Source organism: Entelurus aequoreus, linkage group LG06 (genome assembly GCF_033978785.1).
Source record: "Entelurus aequoreus isolate RoL-2023_Sb linkage group LG06, RoL_Eaeq_v1.1, whole genome shotgun sequence".
NCBI lineage: Eukaryota > Metazoa > Chordata > Actinopteri > Syngnathiformes > Syngnathidae > Entelurus > Entelurus aequoreus.
In genome coordinates, this window is record NC_084736.1 from 3396609 (window position 1) to 3420195 (window position 23587).

Sequence of the window (23587 nt, forward strand, 5' to 3'; positions counted from 1 at the left end):
ACACGTTTTGGCTCCCAAGAGCAAACTTTAGCACACGTTTTGGCTCCCAAGATGACACTTTAGCACACGTTTTGGCTCCCAAGAGCAAACTTTAGCACACGTTTTGGCTCCCAAGATGACACTTTAGCACACGTTTTGGCTCCCAAGAGCAAACTTTAGCACACGTTTTGGCTCCCAAGATGACACTTTAGCACACGTTTTGGCTCCCAAGAGCAAACTTTAGCACACGTTTTGGCTCCCAAGATGACACTTTAGCACAAGTTTTGGCTTCTAAGAAGGCACTTAGCATCATAATATGGGTCATTAGGAAGCGATTTGGCTCCCAAGAGGGCATGTTAGCACACGTTTTGGCTCCCAAAGAGGACACTTTACCACACACTTTTTAAAATTGTGCCACTGTGAGGTGGGGAGTGGGGATGTTATTGTAGGAATGACTACTGAAAGATGTTTTGATGAGTAATTCACACCAGAGCAATGCATCAATTCTTCTAAAAAGCTTATCTTCTGTCGGTGTACTTAATAGATCTCAACTTGTTTGTCCCATACAGACACCTGTGACATTGCTGTTACCAGAAGTAAAACTGCAGTTATTAACAGCCATTAAATCTTGTAGAGGGAGTGTGACCCCAGGGCCGGCCCGTGGCATAGGCCGTATAGGCAAATGCTAAGGGCGCCGTCCATCAGGGGGCGCCACGCCAGTGCCACAAATGTTGGAGAAAAAACAAAAAAAAAGTTGGTACTATTATTTCTAAATACAAAAAATAATCCCACGTTATTTAAAATGCAAAGTAAAGCCTATTTAATAGAAATATTATTTGTTACAACATTACGCTCCCCCCACACCCCGCACGGTGCGCCCCCTCCCTTCCCGTGTCATGAGTCTTTTTGGACGTCACATCAAAAAATCAACACAAGATGTCAAAACGGCCAAAACTGTCAGGTGCCCAGGGAAGAAAAATAGAAAAGAAGAGGAGGAGAAACGAGAAAAAGACAGAGGTAGCAGGGAGGTAACGTTAGCCTACATGAAATTATTTGTCTGTTACAGAATGTGATAGTAACCTGGCTTTTTAGCATTAAGCTAATGTTACATGATTCGGCAATTGCTAATCAATAAATAGCTAGTTCTGTTTTAACGTCGGGTTAATATTGTGGAGGGGGCTAAATTGTTATGGAAAATAATAATATAACGTTAGGTAATTACAGTACTCCCACCTTACATTCCTCAGGGACATTTGTATTAGATCTTTTAAGCAGGTGTTTTTTGTTTACATTGTTATTGCCTTCTGGTTAGCTAATGTTTGCCCTGCAGGTAATAGTCACTTTTCCACCCCTTTATATATTAGGTATAGTTGTAAGCCTAGTTGTTAAAGTGCATATCATTAATGTTAATTAAGCAATATCACATGAGAGGGAATGCTGTTTTTTAATTTGAGCACTGCTGTGATTCGGTTAAAGATAATCATAACATAACATTCTCATATAATATGTTAATTTGCTTTCTTTAAGTAAAAAAAAAGGTCAAAGACAAAGCTATTCGGTTTCTTGTGAGTATACACACTTCACTGCCGATGTGGGGGGGGCGCCACCTAAAATCTTGCCTAGGGTGCCAGATTGGTTAGGGCCAGGCCTGTGTGTCCCAATACTTTAGTGCACACCACGACAACAATAGTGTTCAGGAACACACAGCACATGAAAAGAGAGTGGTTATTATTAGAAGGGCATTGTTATTGAACAGGAACAGCGTCACACAAAGTCACGTCGACACTCCTTTAAGTGTGAATGAAGACATTTGAAGACAAAATAGCCAAATATGACACTTGAATTTGGAAAAGATATATCCCGCCCACACTAAAAAGTGACAGTAGTAGTTGTGTCATGCACCACAATCCTCTTGTAACACTTCTCTTAGCTTCCACAAAGCTCGGTAATGGTTACAAAACACACAATCTCCTTTCAAATGGAGGTCACATCACTTTATATAAAAACACTAGCCATTAATAACAATAATAAAAAAAAAAAAACTCAGCACAAGCATTGGCATAAACTGCATCTCCATCCATGACAGCCACGCCAACAAAAAAGTGACTTTTTATATATATATATATATATATATATATGTATAACACTGTTTTTCAAAGTAACACTGCAGTCATTACAGCGTGGAATGTGCGGACAAAAACACCAGTGATGTGCTTTTTTTTTTTAGCGAGCTACACTTAACTACCACCTTTTTTGACACCCCACTTGTTTTTCTTTAGAAAGAAAAGACAGCAAAAAAAAACAACGGCATGGTAAGAATGAATATAAAAAAATGGAACTGCACATGCATTGTAAAAAGACTGAGTCGGGGGTCAAGACAGTAGTTGTCGGGGGGGAAGGCAGTGTTACATCTATGCAACTTTGGGTTAGCATTAGGGATGTCCGATAATGTCTTTTTGCCGATATCCGATATGCCGATATTGTCCAACTCTTTAATTACCGATACCGATATCAACCGATATATACAGTCGTGGAATTAACACATTATTATGCCTAATTTGGACAACCAGGTATGGTGAAGATAAGGTACTTTTAAAAAAAAATGAATCAAATAAAATAAGATAAATAAATTAAAAACATTTTCTTGAATAAAAAAGAAAGTAAAACAATATAAAAACAGTTACATAGAAACTAGTAATTAATGAAAATTTGTAAAATTAACTGTTAAAGGTTAGTATTATTAGTGGACCAGCAGCACGCACAATCATGTGTGCTTACGGACTGTATCCCTTGCAGACTGTATTGATATATAATGTAGGAAGCAGAATATTAATAACAGAAAGAAACAACCCTTTTGTGTGAATGAGTGTGAATTAGTGTAAATGGGGGAGGGAGGTTTTTGGGGTTGGTGCACTAATTGTAAGTGTATCTTGTGTTTTTTATGTGGATTTAATTTAAAAAAAAAAAAAAAAAAAAAACAACGATACTGATAATAAAAAAAACGATACCGATAATTTCCGATATTACATTTTAACGCATTTATCGGCCGATAATATCGGCAGACCGATATTATCGGACATCTCTAGTTAGCATCCCATAATTATAACAACATGCAGGGGAGGCTCGGGCTTGCAGTTGAACCACGGGAAGACGAGATAAAAAAAAAAAGAAAAAAAAAAGCAGCTTGCTTTCCGGCACTGAGAGAAAATATTAGTCAGTGAAGTCTTGAACAGCAGAAGTACACAGTATATAGAATCTAAATGTGCAGCAAGTAGTGGACACACGCACAGCTTTGTTGGCCTCCGTTAATCCTCCGCTCACACCCGTCCCACCTTTGCATCGCCGATGGCGCCCCACACGTCGAACACAAACTCGTCCGGGAAGGCGAAGTCTCCGAGGGTCTCGTCTAATGCTTCGGCAAACTCATCAGGGTTCTTCTTGTCCTTGCCCAGCTCTACCATGGTGGCCGCTGATGGGGCACATGAGAAAGCCGTCAATTCGACACTAAATAAGTCCAACACAGACACATTGTCATGCAAGTGCAAAAAGAAAAATGGTCACTGGTAAAATCACGGCAGGATAACTTAAGAACAAAGACAACTTCAGATTGTTTTCTTTGTTTAAAAAAACCCCGCCCGGACATGTCCGGGGAAAAGAGGACGTATGGTCAGCCTAGTCACTGGTGTGTATTAGTCAATGATTTCAACGTGGGACTAAAAATATCTACAATCGGTCTTCTTCAGTCCAGTACTGCATTACCGAGGCGAAGACAACACAAAGATGGCCTTCAAGTTCCGACAGCCATCAGACTTGCTGGCTGTCCAGAGTTGAGACGCGGGGTGGACCGCTCGCCTGTGCATCGGTTGGGGACGTCTCTGCGCTACTGACCTGTCTCCGCTCGGGATGGTCTTCTGCTGGCCCCACTATGGACTGGACTCTCACTGTTATGTGGATCCACTAGGGACTGTACTTAGAGGGGGGGTTACCCACATATACGATCCTCCCCAAGGTTTCTCATAGTCCTTCACATCGACGTCCCTTGTGTGGGCTCTGTGCCGAGGATGTCCTTGTGGCTTGTGCAGCCCTTTGAGACTTTTGTGATTTAGGACTATATAAATAAACATTGATTGGTTGATTGATTGATTTGTTTAAAAATAGAACTAGCACATTCAGAAAATGTACAAATCACAATGTTGTTTTTTTACACTTACATGTTGCGGTTAATAGTATTCTACCTTTATTTGTCTGAATAAATGATGTGATAATGTTCATCAGTCAACTCATTGGTGTTCATTTTCAATCTATAAAGATAAAAAAATAATATCAAAATCAAATTACAGGATGATATTTATGTAGTTTGCTCATTTTCCTCGACTGGTTCACTAACTTGTGTTTTTTTTACATATGTAGCATAATCTATAAAGATACAAAGAATTGATATTGTGACATCTAGTGGACACATTTAGAACAGCAGTTTCTTTCATTCAAAAATTTCGGCTCATTTCTATACTTAGCAAACTCATCCCGCTGACCGGATAAAACCTGCTCGCGGGCTTGATCCGGCACGCGGGCCGTACGTTTGACACCCTTGGTCTACACTAATAACCCCTTAAACCATGGGTGTCAAACTCTGGCCCGCCGTGTAATTTCATTTGGCCCTTGAGGCAATATCAAATTAACACCGGCCGGTATTCGCATTACCTGCTAATACTCATACTTGCCAACCCTCACGATTTTCCTGGGAGACTCCCGAATTTCAGTGCCTCTCCCGGGGCAACCATTCTCCAGAATTTCTCCCGATTTCCACCCGGACAACATTATTGGGGGCGTGCCTTAAAGGCACTGCCTTCAAGGTCCTCTACAAACTGTCGTCACGTCCGCTTTTCCTCCATACAAACAGTGTATGTATTCTATATACGGCTTTGACACACACACACACAAGTGAATGCAATGCATACTTGGTCAACAGCCATACAGGTCACACTGAGGGTGGCCTTATAAACAAGTTTAACACTGTTACAAATATGCGCCACACTGTGAAACCACACCAAACAAGAATGACAAAACACATTTCGGGAGAACATCCGCACCGTAACACAACATAAACACAACCGAACAAATACCCAGAACCCCTTGCAGCACTAACTCTTCCGCGACGCTACAATATACACCCCACGCCCCCCCTACCCCGCCTCCGCCCACCAAGTTAATGTTGATATTTACCTCAGAAGGCTGCAAATAGAAAAGAGGCATTCAATTTTTTATTTACATTTTATTTAATATACCATTGACGTTTTTTCGTTTGTTTTTTGAAAGTTGATTTTGCACTTTTAAGTTATATAAGCGTTGCTTGTTCCATATTCAGTGTTAAAGCAAACTGAGCAATAATTAACATTTTATTCATGCACTTTCTCTTGCTACTTCAAGGCTTGAATGTTTGATTCATTCATTATTGTTATTTTATTTTCAAATGTATTATTAGCCTGTGGAAAAAGTTTATTTTGATATTTACCTCAGAAGGCTGCAAATAGAAAAGAGGCATTCAATTTTTATTTAAATTTTATTTGATATGCCATTGATATTTTTGAATTATTATTATTTGAAACTGGATTTTGCATGTCACTATAAAGTTCTATAAGCCTTGCTTGTTCAATATTCAATGCAAAACTTGTTTGGGTCCCTATTAAAAGGTTAATTTGTTCAACCTTGGCCCGCGGCTTTGTTCAGTTAATTTTTGTCCCACTCTGTATTTGAGTTTGACACCCCTGCCTTAAACGAATAATTATTTAGCCTAAGCCCCGTGTCAGCCACACCAAACCAGTCTTGTGAAATCACAATATCCCATTTTGACTAGTTAGCCACTAACATTTTTTTAACAAAACATGAATTACTTTGCACCATATTTGTACAAATAATAACTCATGTAAAATTTAAAGAAATTTAAAAATAATTTATGGAACATCATTAGTAATTTTTCCTGATTAAGATTAATTTTAGAATTTTGATGACATGTTTTAAATAGGTTAAAATCCAATCTGCACTTTGTTAGAATATATAACAAATTGGACCAAGCTATATTTCTAACAAAGACAAATCATTATTTCTTCTAGATTTTCCAGAACAAACATTTTAAAAGAAATTCAAAAGACTTTGAAATAAGATTTAAATTTGATTCTACAGATTTTCTAGATTTGCCAGAATATTTATTTTGAATTTTAATCATAATAAGTTTGAAGAAATAGTTCACAAATATTCTTCGTCGAAAAAACAAAAGCTAAAATGAAGAATTAAATTAAATTAAATTAAAATGTATTTATTCTTCTTTACAATAAAAAAAATAAATTTACTTGAACATTGATTTAAAATGTCAGGAAAGAAGAGGAAGGAATTTAAAAGGTAAAAAGGTATATGTGTTTGAAAATCCTAAAATCATTTTTAAGGTTGTATTTTTTCTCTAAAATTGTCTTTCTGAAAGTTATAAGAAGCAAAGTAAAAAAATTAATGAATTTATTCAAACAAGTGAAGACCAAGTCTTTAAAATATTTTCTTGAATTTTCAAATTCTATTTGAGTTTTGTCTCTCAGAAATAAAAATGTCGAGCAAAGCGAGACCAGCTTGCTACTTGTGGGGAGGCGGGGCCGGCGGCGCCCGCTCCAAGACGGCGGCGAGGAAGCGGATGAGCGAGCGGCAAGGCGGGGCGCGCTGGGAGCAAGGCCGCCATCAGCATAAGGTGCGTGGAGCGCGCAGCTGTGGACAGTGCAATCACCCTCTCGGACCCGTATAAAAGGGTGAGGGACGTGAACATCAAGGGAGGAGACGGAGAAAGACGGCGGACGGGAGGAAACCATCCTCTGCTGCCACGCAAACGACGGCGACGTGCTGCTGAAAAGCAGACGGCGGACGGGAGGAAACCATTCGTGTGCTCACGTGAGAAAAAAGGCAGCTGCTGAAAAGCACGCAAAAGACTCTGTGATTGAAATAATGAAGTCTAAACCGTCTCACGACAATGTGTTCCCTGGATGGTCCTGAGAACCCGCACGACAGTTAGGACTGTCACTCTAGTAAATAAATAAAATTTAAAAAATAGAGGCAGCTCACTGGTAAGTGCTGCTATTTGAGCTATTTTTAGAACAGGCCGGCGGGCTACTCATCTGGTCCTTACGGGCGACCTTGTGCCCGCGGGCACTGCGTTGGTGACCCCTGCTTTAATACTATTGTCATATCGTGATAACTTTTCAATACCTGGTTTTGCCGCTGACACAAATTTGACAGCGGCAAGTGGAGACTGCGTCCTCAACGCAATGTAGCTTCCTCGCTAGCAAACACTAGCTAAACACGCTACATTGCACATCATAAGACCTAGGGTGTGTAGGGTGTGGCGTAGGGGGATATAATAAGCCAGGCTAACACTACAGCTAGTATGTAAACAACGGTGGGCTGATCAATAAAAATAGCAACGCTAACGATGCCAAGTGTAGCATCAGTATGTGGTCCATGCTAGTGATTACGCCAATATTACATTTTTCCCCCACCAAATAATTTTTCTATTGTTTACAAACTATGGAAATAGGTTCCTAGACCACGAGGGCTTAAAGGGCAAAAAGGATTTTTAACCGGAGTTGCAGTTTTTATTTATTTTGCACCATTGAATTTATTTAGCTAAAAATATTGTATGTTATTGTTTTGTCTGGTTATAATTCCATTCATCCATTTTCTACCGTGTGTCCCTTTCGGAGTGGGGGGGGGGCCTGAAAATGTTAAAGTATCAGTATCAGCATTGGTACAACCAATACTGCCCTTGCAACTTGGATTGATAGCCAAATTTGTAGTACTAATATCAAGCATACAAACAAACATTTTAACAGGAGTGTAGCTAGAACCATGTTACAACAGAAAGTAACAGTAAAGTAGCAAGTAGATTAATAGTAGTTTTGAGAACATTTTATAACCTGTAATTCAGTGTTTTTCAACCTTTTTTGAGCCAAGACACATTTTTTGCGTTGAAAAAACACGGAGGCACACCACCAGCAGAAATCATTAAAAAACTAAACTCAGTTGACAGTAAAAAGTGGTTGTCACAATTGTTGGATATGACTTTAAAGCATAACCAAGCATGCATCACTATAGCTCTTGTCTCAAAGTAGGTGTACTGTCACCACCTGTCACATCACACCCTGACTTATTTGGACTTTTTTGCTGTTTTCCTGTGTGTAGTGTTTTACTTCTTGTCTTGCGCTCCTATTTTGGTGGCTTTTTCTCTTTTTTTGGTATTTTCCTGTAGCAGTTTCATGTCTTCCTTTGAGCGATATTTCCCGCATCTACTTTGTTTTAGCAATCAAGACTATTTCAGTTGTGTGGATATTGTTGATTGTCATGTCATGTTCGGATGTACTTTGTGGACGCCGTCTTTGCTCCACAGTAAGTCTTTGCTGTCGTCCAGCATTCTGTTTTTGTTTACTTTGTAGCCAGTTCAGTTTTAGTTTCGTTCTGCATAGTCTTCCCTAAGCTTCAATGCCTTTTCTTAGGGGCACTCACCTTTTGTTTATTTTTGGTATAAGCATTCGATACCTTTTTTCTTAGAGGCACTTACCTTTTGTTTATTTTTGGTTTAAGCATTATATACCTTTTTTCGTAGGGGCACTCACCTTTTGTTTATTTTTGGTTTAAGCATTAGATACCTTTTTACCTTCACGCTGCCTCCTGCTGTTTCCGACATCTACAAATCAATTAGCTACCTGCTGCCACCTACTGATATGGAAGAGTATTACACGGTTACTCTGCCGAACTCTAGACAGCACCGACACTCAACAACAACACATCATTTGCAGACTATAATTACTGCTTTGCAAAAAAAATGTTTTAACCCAAAAAGGTGAATTTAGATAATCTCCACGGCACACCAGACTGTATCTCACGCAGTGTTGTTTTCGTCAACGATGACGAAATCATTTCGTTGACGCCACTTTTTTTCATGACGATAACGAGACGGTGATGAGATAAACATGTCTCTCTGATGACGAAAACATGACGAGACGTGTGTGAGTTTTCGTTGACGAGACGAGAACGGACGAAAATGTTAGTGGGTAATCTGTCAGACGTTTAAAATGCATGACATTTCTGTTTATTGTGTGTGTCAATTAAAACCACGCCCACCAACTGGCGTGCAGCGCACAACGTGCTCAACACGTCAGACTGTTGTTACTCGTCAGGCAATGGAGCGTGATGGCGGCGGCAGTTTCAACACCGGGGCTCGGTGGTCGCAAACGTAGAGACGGCATATGGGTGTATTTTAAATATAACCCAGCAGATAATAAAACAGAGTGTATTGTGAAGGAAGACGGTGACAAATGCGGCCACAAAATATGCGGAAAAAATACGACCAACCTTAAGGCTCGCCACAAGGATATTTTTTCGAAGGTAAGTTACAAATGCTGTTAACATAATCGATAAATGTCATAGTAAGCTAATACATTAGTACATTTTCCACATACTCCTGGCGCAAATGGGCTGCTAACTTCAGGCTAAAGTTAGCTTTTGTTACGCTAACGTCAATTCATCATGTGTGTGTTACTTTAGCAGCATGTTTAGCCATGTTTACCTTCAGTGACGGTGTGGTTATCTCTTTGTGAGTATGTTCTGTCATGATGTATGATATCTGTTGTAATTGCACTGGCAGACAGGGCCAAGTTGAGCACATGTGTTCCTCATCCATCACTCATATTTTGGGCATGTTTATGTTCATTGTACTTTAACAAATTCTGAGAAATAAAGCCACAATTGCTGAAGTAGAATGTTTTTGTTTTTTGGCTTTTTTGGAGAAATGAACTTTGATTCCACTGTTACCACTTTATCTGTGTGTAATACACAATCCTTGGATCAGAAATTTGCTGTTGGGTGGAAACCTTATATGTCTAAAACCATTCCTTTATTGTTATTATTTGTGAAAATAGCAGATCTGCAAGCTCACAATGGGTTGAACTTATAGATCTGCTGCTATTTTCACAACTTATGTGTGACACTGCCCAACAGCAATCTCCAATACTTATTGACCTAAATTCATTTGTTAAAAGACTATACTTATATTATACTTTTTATTCTTTTTTTTTTGGACTAAAACTAGACTAAAACCTTTTTGACTTTTCGTCGACTAAAACTGGACTAAAACTATCACATTTAAAAGTGACTAAAATGTGACTAAAACTAATAAGCATTTTAGTCCAAAAGACTAAGACTAAATGTAAGATGGTTGTCAAAAACAACATTGATCTCACGGCACATTGGTTGAAAAACACTGCAGTAATTAATCACGCAATGTTTTACCGCATAGGACAGGAGCTAAATTAGGAGCCTTGCAACCCATTTTTTAAAAAAATGGTTCTATTATCGTTTACATACCAAGTAATATATTGTCATATAAACATTGCATTGCACATCTCTAGTTAGCATGTTTAAATGTTTCTTTCTAGCAATATGAAAAGGATGCACATTGAGAGCAGCAAGGACAAAGTGGAGACTATAAGTGTGAGTAAATACTGCAGCATCCACAGCAAAGAACAGGGGAAGATTGTGTGATAATTTTTCCATTTTAGTCTGCACAAAAAAGGAAACTATTTCCTAGAGCGTCAGTTCAAGTAACATACCCAGCTCGCTGTCCCTGATGCCCATGTAGCTCTCCAGCAGGTCGTCCACCTTCTCAATGGCTTTCTCCTCGAAGGCAGAGGGCTGACAAAACAATACAGGCGTCATATACAGTCATTGAAATAGGCGTTGCATGTTTTCCGTGAGCCCACACAAACTCACCAATTCCTCTACAGTTGCGGGACCCTTGGAGCGCAGCCGCAAAGTCCCCCTGCCGGTGCCTAGCTGGACCCCTGATGATGACCTGGACCCTCCGGACCGCTGGCTAATCATATCTGCACACAAGTGTCAAAACTCCTTTATTGACATCTCACATATAATAGCTATTGCATGACTTGTTAACGCCCACCGAAGGCTTTGAGAGGTTCCGTTAGCTTGATGGTGAAGTCCTTTCCCTTGGGCAACTCTTTCAGCATCTTGGCCACCTCGTAGTGCCGGCAGCCAATCAGGCGATGGCCGTTGATGGACTCAATCATGTCGCCCACATTGATGACCTGAATCTGGTGAATGATGCTGCCCTCGCGGATCCGCTAGAAGAAGAACCCCAAACATGTTTTTTTAAGTACAAAACATGACAATTTACCACGTTGCAGTAAAGTCATTTCATTTAGGTACAAGCTAATGCTAGAGCAAATGTACTTAAAACCATTGTTAGAATAATTATGTATAAATTATCACACAACTCTTATGCTTAAAGGCCGTTGCTATAGTTATTATCAATTGTGCTGAAGTTGTACTGTTCTATCTGTGCAAAGGGACAACTTGCAATCTTGGATTGCGAGTCGTCTCGTATCAGTGTTTGTGTCCAGATCCGGCCTGCTGACTGCCAAGGGCGAACATCGAGTACCTTGACGCAGACAAAGCAGAGACAGGGCGATATCACGAGTGTCAGCACATTTCCATTTCATGAATAATCATATATTGTGTCTAACTGGGGCTGCTGAAATGACCCCCCTTCCTTCAGAAGCAGCCTCAGTGATGCAACCAGGGACCTCCCAAATAAATAGAGTACTTGGGCTGTACCTTAGAGCGTAGGTTGGAACTGTAACTGAGTGTCTCTCCTCATTGAGCCAAATTGAACTCTGTCTTTGCATGATTCCTTGCTTATTGTCTGTTTAATAGATGTCATCAGTGTTTGAACCTGACACAAATACTGCCTCAGTTTGCACTTGGACAACTTAACCGCGAGGGGCTGTCAAACAAAAGACTTGATGGTAAACACTAAGGTGAGTGTAAAGTCAACCTTTTTAACATCATCCTGTGCCATGTCTCCAGTAAATGACTTGTTTGTGAGTCCATGGAAACGTCACTTTTATCTCCTGCTGGAGCGACATCGTTCGAGGATGGAGACAGGCTAGCTGTTAGCTACAAGCTAACCAGCACCCGACCAGACCAAAAACATACTTTGCAGGTCAACAAATATGTGGCTTTTGAAGTGTTAATGTGCGAGGAGTGTTTAAAAGGAGTCTCTTGGAGAAGTGGCTGACAAGTTAGCAAGTGACATCATCACCGTCATTGTTTACTGAAGCAGAGATGCGTTATGATAAACACTCTGCTTTTTAATCCATAGACTTCTCAGATTAAATTTTTTATTATCTATAGCAGGGGTGTGCCCCGGAGGCCATTTGCGGCCCGCAGCTAATGTTTAAAGACCCACGGCACATTCTAAAAATATTATTAAAATAAACAAAAACATAACAAAAGTGGAATAAAACAAGCTTACAGGTGAAAAGTCATTTAGAAAAAGATGCAATGTTGACTAATAAAACAAAAGCTGTTTTTTTCCTTTAAAACGGTCATTACTCAAAATATAATATTGAACCAATATCAATGTTTTTTATGAATTATTGACCTATCCAAGGCTCCGATTACTTCACGTCAAATATTACACTTTGAAAAATATTTTCTGTGAAAGATTTTGCATATTTCGTGTGTTTTCCATAAAAAAACAGTTTTCTTTGACAAAAAGTGCAGAAAACAAACAACGAGGGCTGCAACAACTAATCGATTAAATTTGATTATTAAAATAGTTGCCGATTAATTTAGTCATCGATTCGTTGGATCTATGCTATGCGCATGCGCAGAGGCTTTTAAAAAAAAAAAAAAAAAAAAAAAATTTTTTTTTTTTTAAAAAATAAACCTTTATTTATAAACTGCAACATGTACAAACAGCTGAGAAACAATAATCAAAATAAGTATGGTGCCAGTATGCTGTTTTTTTTCTCAATAAAATACTGGAAAGGATAGAAATGTAGTTTGTCTCTTTTATCCGACTATTAATCGATTATTCAAAGTAATAATCGACAGATTAATCGATTATCAAATTAATCGTTAGTTGCAGCCCTACAAACAACATATAAAAACAAAAAAACTTAGAATTGAGGGATGGATGTGACGTTGATGTAGACTCTAGAGATTTAAATAAATAATGCATGTATGCCCTGGCACACCATTATCATCATTTCATGACCCAAGCAAAACATTTTTTACACTTTTATACTGAAATAAATACACCTTCCCTATATTGTAGGGAAAAGTTAGTACCGCAAGGGATTCTGGGTATTTGTTCTCTTGTGTTTATGTTGTGTTACGGTGCGGATGTTCTCCCGAAATGTGTTTGTCATTCTTGTTTGGTGTGGGTTCACAGTGTGGCGCAGATTTGTAACAGTGTTAAACTTGTTTATATGGCCACCCTCAGTGTGACCTGTATGGCTGTTGATCAAGTATGCCTTGCATTAATTTGTGATGAGAACAGCCGGTAGATATTATGTGACTGGGACGGCGCGCACGCAAAGGAAATGCCTTTAAGGTTTATTGGCGCTCTGTACTTCTCCCTACGTCCGTGTACACAGCGGCCTTTTAAAACGTCACACATTTTACTTTTAGAAACCGATACCGATAATTAATAAACCGATACTGATAATTTCCGATATTACATTTTAAAGCATTTATCGTCCGATAATATCAGCAGCCCGATATTATCGGACATCCCTAAATACAAATGTAGAAAAGACTACCGGCAGCGGTAAAGTTTAGATCCATGAAGGAAAGAATGAAGGTTTATAAGTGAATACATTTACACGTGCATAAAAATGTGTTTTCTTTTGTATTATCTTTTTAATGAATGAAGTAACGTTTATGACAACCGCTTTCCAAAACACAATATAGAATGTGAGGTATAACAGGACAATGCATACATTTATCGTGTTTTCTAAACGCTTACAAAAAAGTGGGACCCCAAAAATTTACCGTGGGACCCCATTTTTATGACTTGATGGAGGACAACATTTTGAAAATACCTAGCACTGCTTACTACAATTGTATAACGTTTTTAATGCCTCTGGACATCGAATTTAATGCTTATTAATGCCATATAAGGCCTTCATTTTTGCTAAATCCATTAAATGACTTTTAATTAGAGATGTCCGATAATGGCTTTTTTGCCGATATTCCGATATTGTCCAACTCTTAATTATCGATATCAACCGATACCGATATACATACAGTGGTGGAATTAACACATTATTATGCCTAATTTTGTTGTGATGCCCCGCTGGATGCATTAAACAATGTAACAAGGTTTTCCAAAATAAATCAACTCAACTTATGGAAAAAAATGCCAACATGGCACTGCCATATTTATTATTGAAGTCACAAAGTGCAGTGTTTCCCACACATTCATTTATTTGTGGCGGCCCGCCACGAAAGAATTACGTCCGCCACAAATAAAATAAAAATATATATATATATATATTTTTTTTTTTTTGTCCTGTCTAGCTTCTCAGGTAAATCATATAGTTGATGTAGATGCCCATATAGGCTGTTCAGATTTACTTTACAAAAGAGAAGTGTAGGATACTTCTCTTGTTGCCTTATTTGTATTTGACCACTACTGTTTTCTGTTTATTTGTTACTGACTGTGGCAGGACACCTCTGCCTCTGTTTCACTTTATGTTGCTGGTAAATAATATGCTTGTAGTAGTAGGCTAAAGTTAAATTATTTAGTATGCACTAATTAAAGGGGCAGAGCTTTAAGAGACATTTTAGCTTTTATATTTTATAAGATATATTTTTTGTAAGAACCACAATTATTAAATATATTTCAGTGAATAACTTATTGTTCAAATCTGTATATAAATATGTACATAAAGTGTTGTAATTATATTGTTAAATGGATGGATGGATGGACGTTTAAAACAAAACTGTTATTATTAATTAGTAAGTATACATTTTTTGAGCCTTTTTAGAGAAAATCATATCATTGTAGTAAATTATGCAAATGACTCGATGATGTCATGGTGACCACGCCCCCGCCGCCACAGGTATCTTGGCAGTTTATGGGAAACACTGAAGTGCATTATTTTTTTGAACATGCCTCAAAACATCCATCCACTTTCTACCGCTTGTCCCTTCCGGGGTCGCTGGAGCCTATCTCAGCTGCATTCGGGCGGTAGGCGGGGTACACCCTGGACAAGTCGCCACCTCATCGCAGGGCCAACACAGATAAGACAGCGTGAATGTTGTCTGCCTCAAAACAGCAGCTCGGAATTTGGGACACGCTCTCCCTGAGAGAGCACGAGGGGGTTGAGGTGGGGCAGGGGTGTATATTGTAGCGTCCCAGAAGAGTTAGTGCCGCAAGGGGTTCTGGGTATTTGTTCTGTTGTGTTACGGTGCGGATGTTCTCCCGAAATGTGTTTGTCATTCTTGTTTGGTGTGGGTTCACAGTGTGGCGCATATTTGTAACAGTGTTAAAGTTGTTTATACGGTCACCCTCAGTGTGGCCTGTATGGCTGTTGACCAAGTATGCCTTGCATTCACTTGTGTGTGTGAAAAGCCGTAGATATTATGTGACGCAAAGGCAGTGCCTTTAAGGTTTTTTGGCGCTCTGTACTTCTCCCTATGTCCGTGTACACAGCGGCCTTTTAAAAAGTCATACATTTTACTTTTTGAAACAGATACCGATAATTTCCAATATTACATTTTAAAGCATTTATCGGCCGATAATATCGGATTGCCGATATTATCGGACATCTCTACTTTTAATTATTTTAAACCCTGTCCCAGTGGTGCTGGATTAATTGGCAAGTGCGAGGAGTCGGCAAGCGAGCTTGACGTCACGCGCAACCACGGCACCGTAACATAGCACCGCTGGATCAGCGGGATTCGGTCGGCACTAAAAAAGTGCCAGATTTGGTACCCATCCCTCAGTGTAACCCACCTTAATGAAAGCATAGCCAGCTCCGTTGTCTGTGATGGTTAAGCCGAGCGCGTCCTCCCCTTTGAACACTTCAATTTCTTTCCGCTGTCCTTTAATGTGTGCAAAGATAAAGTCCTCTAAGCCAATCTGGCCTCCAAGTAGCTTGTCCATGTCCACCTTGTGCGTGTTCAATGTGCAAAACATCACCTGTGGAGGGGGAAAGCGAAGTTTACTCTCCCGCAAGCACCAGAATCCATCCAAAGGGCTACTCACCTCAGCTGGCGGGATTCCGAAAGCTTCTCCGATCTTGGAGTAGAGCTCCCGTACGTTGCTGAAGCCCTCGATGCGTCCGGTGGGGCTGCCGTGAGCCAGCTGCGTGTGGAAGATGAGACGCGGTCGCATGCCGCTGGGCGGCGGAGGCAGCCCCTCTGAGGCGGCGCCTTCTCCCAGACCGACCACGCCCACTCCGTCCGCCAAGCCCTCCATCCCTGGAATGTTGAGACCGGCGCGGATGGGCTCCGCTTCTTCATTCTCCACCAAGGGGGACGCCTTCTTCCTTCTACCCAAACCCAGAGGCATAGTAGTCTCACAGGAGGTGGGAGAGAAGAGGCACGGGTGTTGTCCAGAAGGTGTTAGGGGCAGCAGCTACAGGTGTGTTATCGGGTGTCACAGTGAGAGTGAGGTCCTTCAGACGAGCTCAAGAGCCGTCTTACACAGCCAGGTTGTGGAGCTACAAAAGCACACATCCGAGAAGAAGTAGAGAAGTCCAGTAGGGTGCCTTGGGGGGTCGTCAGCTACAGCAACACAAGGAGATAGACGGGAATATTTTCACACTAGCGCATAAACACAACACAGGCAAGGACGGCATTGGTGTGACAAACGAGCACCCCAAAATTTGGTAACTATTTGGTAACAGTAGAAGAGAAAGTCTAACACAAATAGACGGAATAGAAATTGAAAGAGTAAATGAAACCACATTTCTAGGTATAATAATTGATGATATTGAACTGGAAATCTCATGTAAAAAATATACAACATAAAGTAGCAAGAAACACGTCAATAATGAATAAAGCAAAACATGTTCTAGACCAAAAATCACTTCATATTCTCTACTGCTCACTAGTGTTACATATCTGACTTATTGTGTAGAAATATGGGAAATAAGTACAAAAGTACACTTCATTCATTAACGGTGTTACAAAAAAGATCAGTTATAATAAATACATCATGTTGGATATAGAGAACATACAAACACTTTATTTATTGAATCGAAAATACTGAAATTCCACCACATAGTGAATTTGAAAACAGCTAAAATTATACACAAAGCAAACTATAATCTGCTACCCAAGAATATACAACAATTATTCTCAATAAAAGAGGAGACATATAATATTAGAGAAAAATGTCATTTAAAACATTTGTACGCACGTACAACACTTAAGACCTTCAGTATGTGGAATTAAATGATGGAAGCAAAGAAATCAAACAATGTACTAATATGATCCACTTCAAGAAACTCTTCACACTTAAAAGTGTTTACAAAGTACAAAGAAGAAGATAAACATTCTGAATGTATTTCATCCATCCATTCATTTTCTACATAATCTTATTTATCGCACCACATGAAATATAACTTATTTATTTTTAATTTTATTAATTATGGAGTATATTGTGAATAAATTGAGAACAGGAAGTGAACAAAAGTGTTAGCGACTGCTATGTAAAGAAAAAGGGGTAGGACTAAATAAGCTCTGCTTCTTCCTACTCCTTTTCCAACATGTTGAATAGAGGAACTGGAAATTGGGATGTATCATGTTGTATGCATGCATGTATCATGTTGTATGCATGCATGTGTCATGTTGTATGCATGCATGTGTCATGTTGTATGCATGCATGTATCATGTTGTATGCGTGCATGTGTCATGTTGTATGCATGCATGTATCATGCTGTATGCATGCATGTATCATGTTGTATGCATGCATGTTTCATGTTGTATGCATGCATGCATCATGTTGTATGCATGCATGTATCATGTTGTATGCATGCATGTTTCATGTTGTATGCATGCATGTATCATGTTGTATGCATGCAGGTGTCATGTTGTATGCATGCATGTATCATGTTGTATGCATGCATGTATCACGTTGTATGCATGCATGTGTCATGTTGTATGCATGCATGTATCATGTTGTATGCATGCATGTATCATGTTGTATGCATGCATGTATCATGTTGTATGCATGCATGTGTCATGTTGTATGCATGCATGTGTCATGTTGTATGCATGCATGCATCATGTTGTATGCATGCATCTATCATGTTGTATGCATGCATGTATCATGTTGTATGCATGCATGTATCATGTTGTATGCATGCATGTATCATGTTGTATGCATGTATGTATCATGTTGTATGCATGCATCTATCATGTTGTATGCATGCATCTATCATGTTGTATGCATGCATGTATCATGTTGTGTACATTCATGTATCATGTTGTATACATGCATGTATCATATTGTATGCATGCATGTATCATGTTGTATGCATGCATGTATCATGTTGTATGCATGCATGTATCATGTTGTATGCATGCATGTATCATGTTGTATGCATGCATGTATCATGTTGTATACATGCAAGTATCATGTTGTGTACATGCATGTATAATGTTGTGTACATGCATGTATCATGTTGTGTACATGCATGTATCACGTTGTGTACATGCATGTATCATGTTGTGTACATGCATGTGTCATGTTGTGTACATGCATGTATCATGTTGTGTACATGCATGTGTCATGTTGTGTACATGCATGTGTCATGTTGTGTACATCCATGTGTCATGTTGTATGCATGCATGTGTCATGTTGTGTACATCCATGTGTCATGTTGTATGCATGCATGTGTCATGTTGTATGCATGCATGTGTCATGTTGTATGCATGCATGTATGTATCATGTTGTATGCATGCATGTTCGAAATAAACTCAATTCAACTAAAAAAAAGCTAATTAGCGGGTATTTATTTTAGTAAATGAAAAGTAATTAACAGTAGTTGTTAGCTGCTGTGTCTCACACTGCTAGCAGGCTAGCTAACAGTAGCACAGAACCCGTTATTACAACCAAACTGTGCGGTAGTGAAAGCCAACATTTATTCACAACTTTCACTCTTAATTAAAGGTGACTCGTCGCTATTTAATTATGAAAAGAGCAAAGAAGAGAAGCTAATCTTACCCGAGCAGGAGTTTATAGCCAAGTGTCGTTAGCTAGCTGGCTAGCCCCGCTAGCCCACTGCGGCTAGCCTCGCAAACAAGTCCTGCTGTCAAGTTGGTGGAAAGAAAATACTGGTTATAAACTACAAATGTTGTTTTTGGAGGAGTTTAAGGCCAACAAAGCAGCGGCATGGTGTACAGTTAGTTAGTGTGCTGGTATGCCGCTGTTGGTAATGACTGCCGTTAGGTTAGGGGTGGAGTGGTGATGCCTTCAGGTCCACGCGGAAATGTTATCATTCCCACACTGCTTGAAGAGTGCGCCTCAAAATATGAACTAAAACCATCTGGAAAATCATCTTAATTGACAATAATGAATGTTGAAATCTGCTGATTCATACATTCTGGATGGATCACAACACTTAGGGTGTTAATAATAGTTGCAGCATGAACAAGTGAACGCACCAAAGCATTTCACTGCCGTTCGCCGGGGTAGGGGTGGAGTGGTGATGCCTTCAGGTCCACGCGGAAAAGTTACCATTCCCACACTGCTTGAAGAGTGCGCCTCAAAATATGAACTAAAATCATCTGGAAAATAATCTTAATTAACAACCGTGGATGTTTAAATTTGCTGATTCACACATTCTGGATGGATCACAACACTTAGGATATTAATTAATAGTTGCAGCATGAACAAGTGAACGCACCAAAGCATTTCACTGCCGTTCGCCCGGCTAGGGGTGGAGTGATGATGCCTTCAAGTCCACGCGGAAGTTACCATTCCCACACTGCTTGAAGAGTGCGCCTCAAAATATGAACTAAAATCTACTGGAAAATCATCTTAACTGACAATCATGAATGTTTAAATCTGCTGATTCATACATTCTGGATGGATCACAACACTTAGGGTGTTAATATTAGTTGCAGCATGAACAACTGAACGCACCAACGTATTTGACTGCCGTTAGCCCGGTTAGGGGTGGAGTGGTGATGCCTTCAGGTGATTGAAACTTTTATTAGTAGATTCATTGAGACTTTTATTAGTAGATTGCACAGTACAGTACATATTCCGTACAATTGACCACTAAATGGTAACACCCCAATAAGTTTTCAACTTGTTTTAAGTCGGGGTCCACGTTAATCAATTCATGGTACAAATATATACTATCATCATAATACAGTCATCACACAAGTTTCATCAGAGTATATACATTGAATTATTTACATTTGTGGCAGCGCGTGCACGTGGTGGTTGTCGGTGCTGGCGAACTTGCCGGCTTCACATTCGTTTATTGTCGTGTCGGTTGGCTTGTCGGGTGTGGACCTGGGATGCCCTTGCGCCCTGCAGTGCCGCCCTTCGCGTGCGGTCTCACGCCGTCGTCTGGGGCGGGCTTGTCGGGGGTTGTCAGGCTACTGCATCCGGGCTGCGTGTCTGGAGCTCCTGGGTACCACCGTCCATCCCTTCCGGGTGCCCGACTTGGTTGGGGACTGCTGGGTTTAGTCCCCGCGTCTATTGCGGTAGCTTGGTGCTGCAAGTCGGCCAGCTGCAGGGGTAGTAAACATTGGGTGTCAGCATGTCTGTGATCTTATTTTAATTCTCTTTTTTATATATATTTATTTTAAAAATATATTTTATTATTTTTATTTTTTCCCCTCTCTCAGGGGGGGTTTCGACAGGGCGGTTGCTGGTTGTTCCAGATCCATTGTTGGGGTCCCTGCGGTAAGGTGGGTGGTTCCCGTGGCCCTGTGCTGGGCGGTTTTGCGGCGGCCGACTTGGGTGGGGTGGCCTGGGGGGGGCCGCGCCATGCTCTCCGGGGGTGGGTTCGTGGGGGCCCGGTTGGGCGGTCTTCCCGTCCAGTTGCGGGGAGTCTCTGGGCCCCTCGGGCGGAGCATCCCGCCTTTCTGCCCGTGTGGGGTGTGGTCTCTTTCTGGCTTGAGGGCTGGCTGTCCCCTGCTTCTCCCGTGCCTTGTCCTCTGTCTGCGGCCTGATGCTGGCTCTTCCGGGCGGCATGGTGGGCCTCTGGGGTTCCTGTCGCTGGCCGGCCTGGCTGTGTGGGGCCGGTGGTCCCTGGTTCCCTGGGCGCCACACCTGCTGTTTGGGGGTTGGGCTCTCTGGGTGGCTGGTGCCGTACTGTGGCTCCCACACACACTGGGAGTCAAATATATTGTACATACAAATACACATACTGTATACTCACATACACACTGTTATTCATACATACATACATAGGTACCTACGCTACATTTTCCCATTCAAAGCAGGCAACAACATTTTGGAATGGTATACTGTAAAATCAATAAAGTTTTTCTTTATATAAAAAAGATGGCGTTATATAGGCACTGGTTTTAAAGGGTTAAAATTCCCAAAACATAAATAATACTTGATTTGTATATTTCTGGCAAAAGTTCCTTTAAAGGATTGACTTGATGAAAGTGATCAATACACAGGTGGAAGTCAAAAGTGCAAAAGCATTTCAGCAATTCAACTTCAAATGTGAAACTAATGTGTGATGTAAACATGTAACCCTTTACATCACATATGTCAGAGTCAAGGCCCGCGGGCCATATCCGGCCCGCGAGAAGGTTTTTTACGGCCCTTGGGATGATCTTGATTTATTATTAGAACCGGCCCGCAGACCGCAGATCTTTTACACGCACCAAGCGGATGCCGGTCCAAGGTTCTGAAAGGGGGCGAGCGGCCCGCCGGGACGCGCCTGCCGGCCGAAGGGCTGCAGCCCGGCCGTCAGTCGCGGAGCCCGCCGTGCCACGCGCGCCAAGGGGGCGGGCCGAAACCCGGCCCCGAGGCCCTGAGACTTCTGCTTTGTTTCCCCAAACCGCGCGTCACCGCCGGGCCCGCACCACCGTCGGGCCCGCACCACCGTCGGGCTGCAGCCCGAGCGTCGGTGGCGGAACCCGTCATGTGCCGCGCGCGCCAAGCGGAGCGGGGGGGTCAAGCGGGCCGAAACCCGCAGGCCACCCCCTCACCACAAGGCCCTGAGACTTCTGCGTTTGACCCCTACGCGCGGCCCGTCGGGACGCGCCCGCCGTCAAGCCACGAGGGCCAGCCGTCGGGTCGCGGAGCCCGCCGTGCCACGCGCGCCAAGGGGCGGGCCGAAACCAGCGGGGGGTTTCGGGCACCCAACTCGCCTCCCTCCCACGGAGGGAGGAGGGGGGTTTAATGTGAACATTACTGTGCAATCACATATTTAGAGTTTTTACTCAATTCAAGTTTAAAAGTTAAAGTTTAATATTTGTTTTCACTGCATGTTACTTCTCCTTAAACAAAGTGTTGTTTTTGATTTATAGATTTTTGCACTTTATTTTATTGTATTTCAATTTAATTATATTTTAAAAATATTTCAGTTGAGTGGATGATAGAAAATTGCTATTATTATTTTTTTCTTTGAAGTAAATTTAGCCCACTTTTGCTAAAATAGAAAATATAGGCTACTGATGGTGCCTTGAATACCGTTTTCTTTCATTTAATGTTCATGTTATGGGGATTTTTATATAAAGGAAATTTGTCTTTTGTGTCTGTTGAAAATTAAAGATTACTGACAGAGCCATAAGAAAATATTGCTTTATTTATCTGATCATATTGGAATATATTTGTTAGGTTTTCAGTAGGTTCAATTAGGTTCACTAGACTATATGCGTCATTTAAAAATTTTTCAATGAACATTCGAACAGTCCGGCCCTCGGCTTGTAGCTAAATTTTTTATTTGGCCCTCCGTCCATTTGACTTTGACACCCCTGCTTTACATGATATGTCAAGCTTTTAATTGTTATCATTTTCATGGCTTACAATTATTAAAAAACACTTTTTTTTTTTTAGATTTTCTATTTAAGTTTTTCATAAGCTATAAGCCATAATCATCACAATTATATCAAAAGGCTAGAAATATCTTTTTTTTTTTTTGTCCTGTCCAGACCAATCATATTGTTGATGTAGACCAGGGGTGTCCAAACTTTTTCCACTGAGGGCCGTACACCGAAAAATTTAAGCATGTGGGGGCCATTTTGATATTTTTCATTTTCAAACCTTAACAAAATATATGCATTTTTTTTAACCTTTAGGGCTCCCGGAGACCATAAAGGGTCTCAGTCATTAAAATGTAAAAAATAAGTCAAATTATTATTTTTTTTAATTTAACGCTTACAGTAAATCTCTATATCAACTTCAGGTTGATATAAAGTATAAAAAAAAATTATTATGTATTATGCCTTTTCTGTCAAAGACAACTTTGTTTTTTATAGTAAAACTGAAATATGCAGTATTTAGTAATTAGAGCCCTAAAAGATCAATAATGCAGGACACCATTGATTTTAATTATTTAATATTTTTGAGTAATCACAGTGAAATGTTAAATAAAATCCTACTAAATATATTTAGGATCCAAAAGGTCCCCCACTCATAAAGTGATACATTTTTATTAGGTTTTTTTTACTTTTAACACTTAAATTACGAGATCGACTTCAGATATATCTGTCGATTTTACATTTGAACTATTATTTTAGTTTGTATTATGCTATTTTGTCAAATAAAACTTTCATGTAT

The 23587-nt window shown here is 40.4% G+C and overlaps 1 protein-coding gene across 1 annotated transcript; it reads right to left on the bottom strand.

Moving 5' to 3' along the window:
* Nucleotides 1-876: 876 nt before the first annotated feature.
* On the bottom strand, nucleotides 877-19454 carry gipc1 (GIPC PDZ domain containing family, member 1). Its single transcript, XM_062049856.1, has 7 exons — nucleotides 19055-19454; nucleotides 16088-16608; nucleotides 15836-16021; nucleotides 10967-11147; nucleotides 10780-10892; nucleotides 10620-10701; nucleotides 877-3448 (listed from the first exon to the last, which is right to left on the bottom strand). The coding sequence occupies exons 2-7, from the start codon at nucleotides 16391-16393 to the stop codon at nucleotides 3297-3299; spliced, it is 1020 nt and encodes a 339-aa protein (XP_061905840.1). The 5' UTR covers nucleotides 16394-16608; nucleotides 19055-19454; the 3' UTR covers nucleotides 877-3296.
* Between the last annotated feature and the right edge of the window lie 4133 nt (nucleotides 19455-23587).

Coding starts and splice junctions, on each gene's coding strand:
- gipc1 (XM_062049856.1), bottom strand. CDS start 16,393: ATGCCTCTGGGTTTGGGTAGAAGGAAGAAGGCGTCCCCCTTGGTGGAG. Junction 10,893..10,966: donor GGAACCTCTCAAAGCCTTCG/GTGGGCGTTAAC, acceptor ACTTGTGTGCAG/ATATGATTAGCCAGCGGTCC. Junction 10,702..10,779: donor CCGCAACTGTAGAGGAATTG/GTGAGTTTGTGT, acceptor TTGTTTTGTCAG/CCCTCTGCCTTCGAGGAGAA.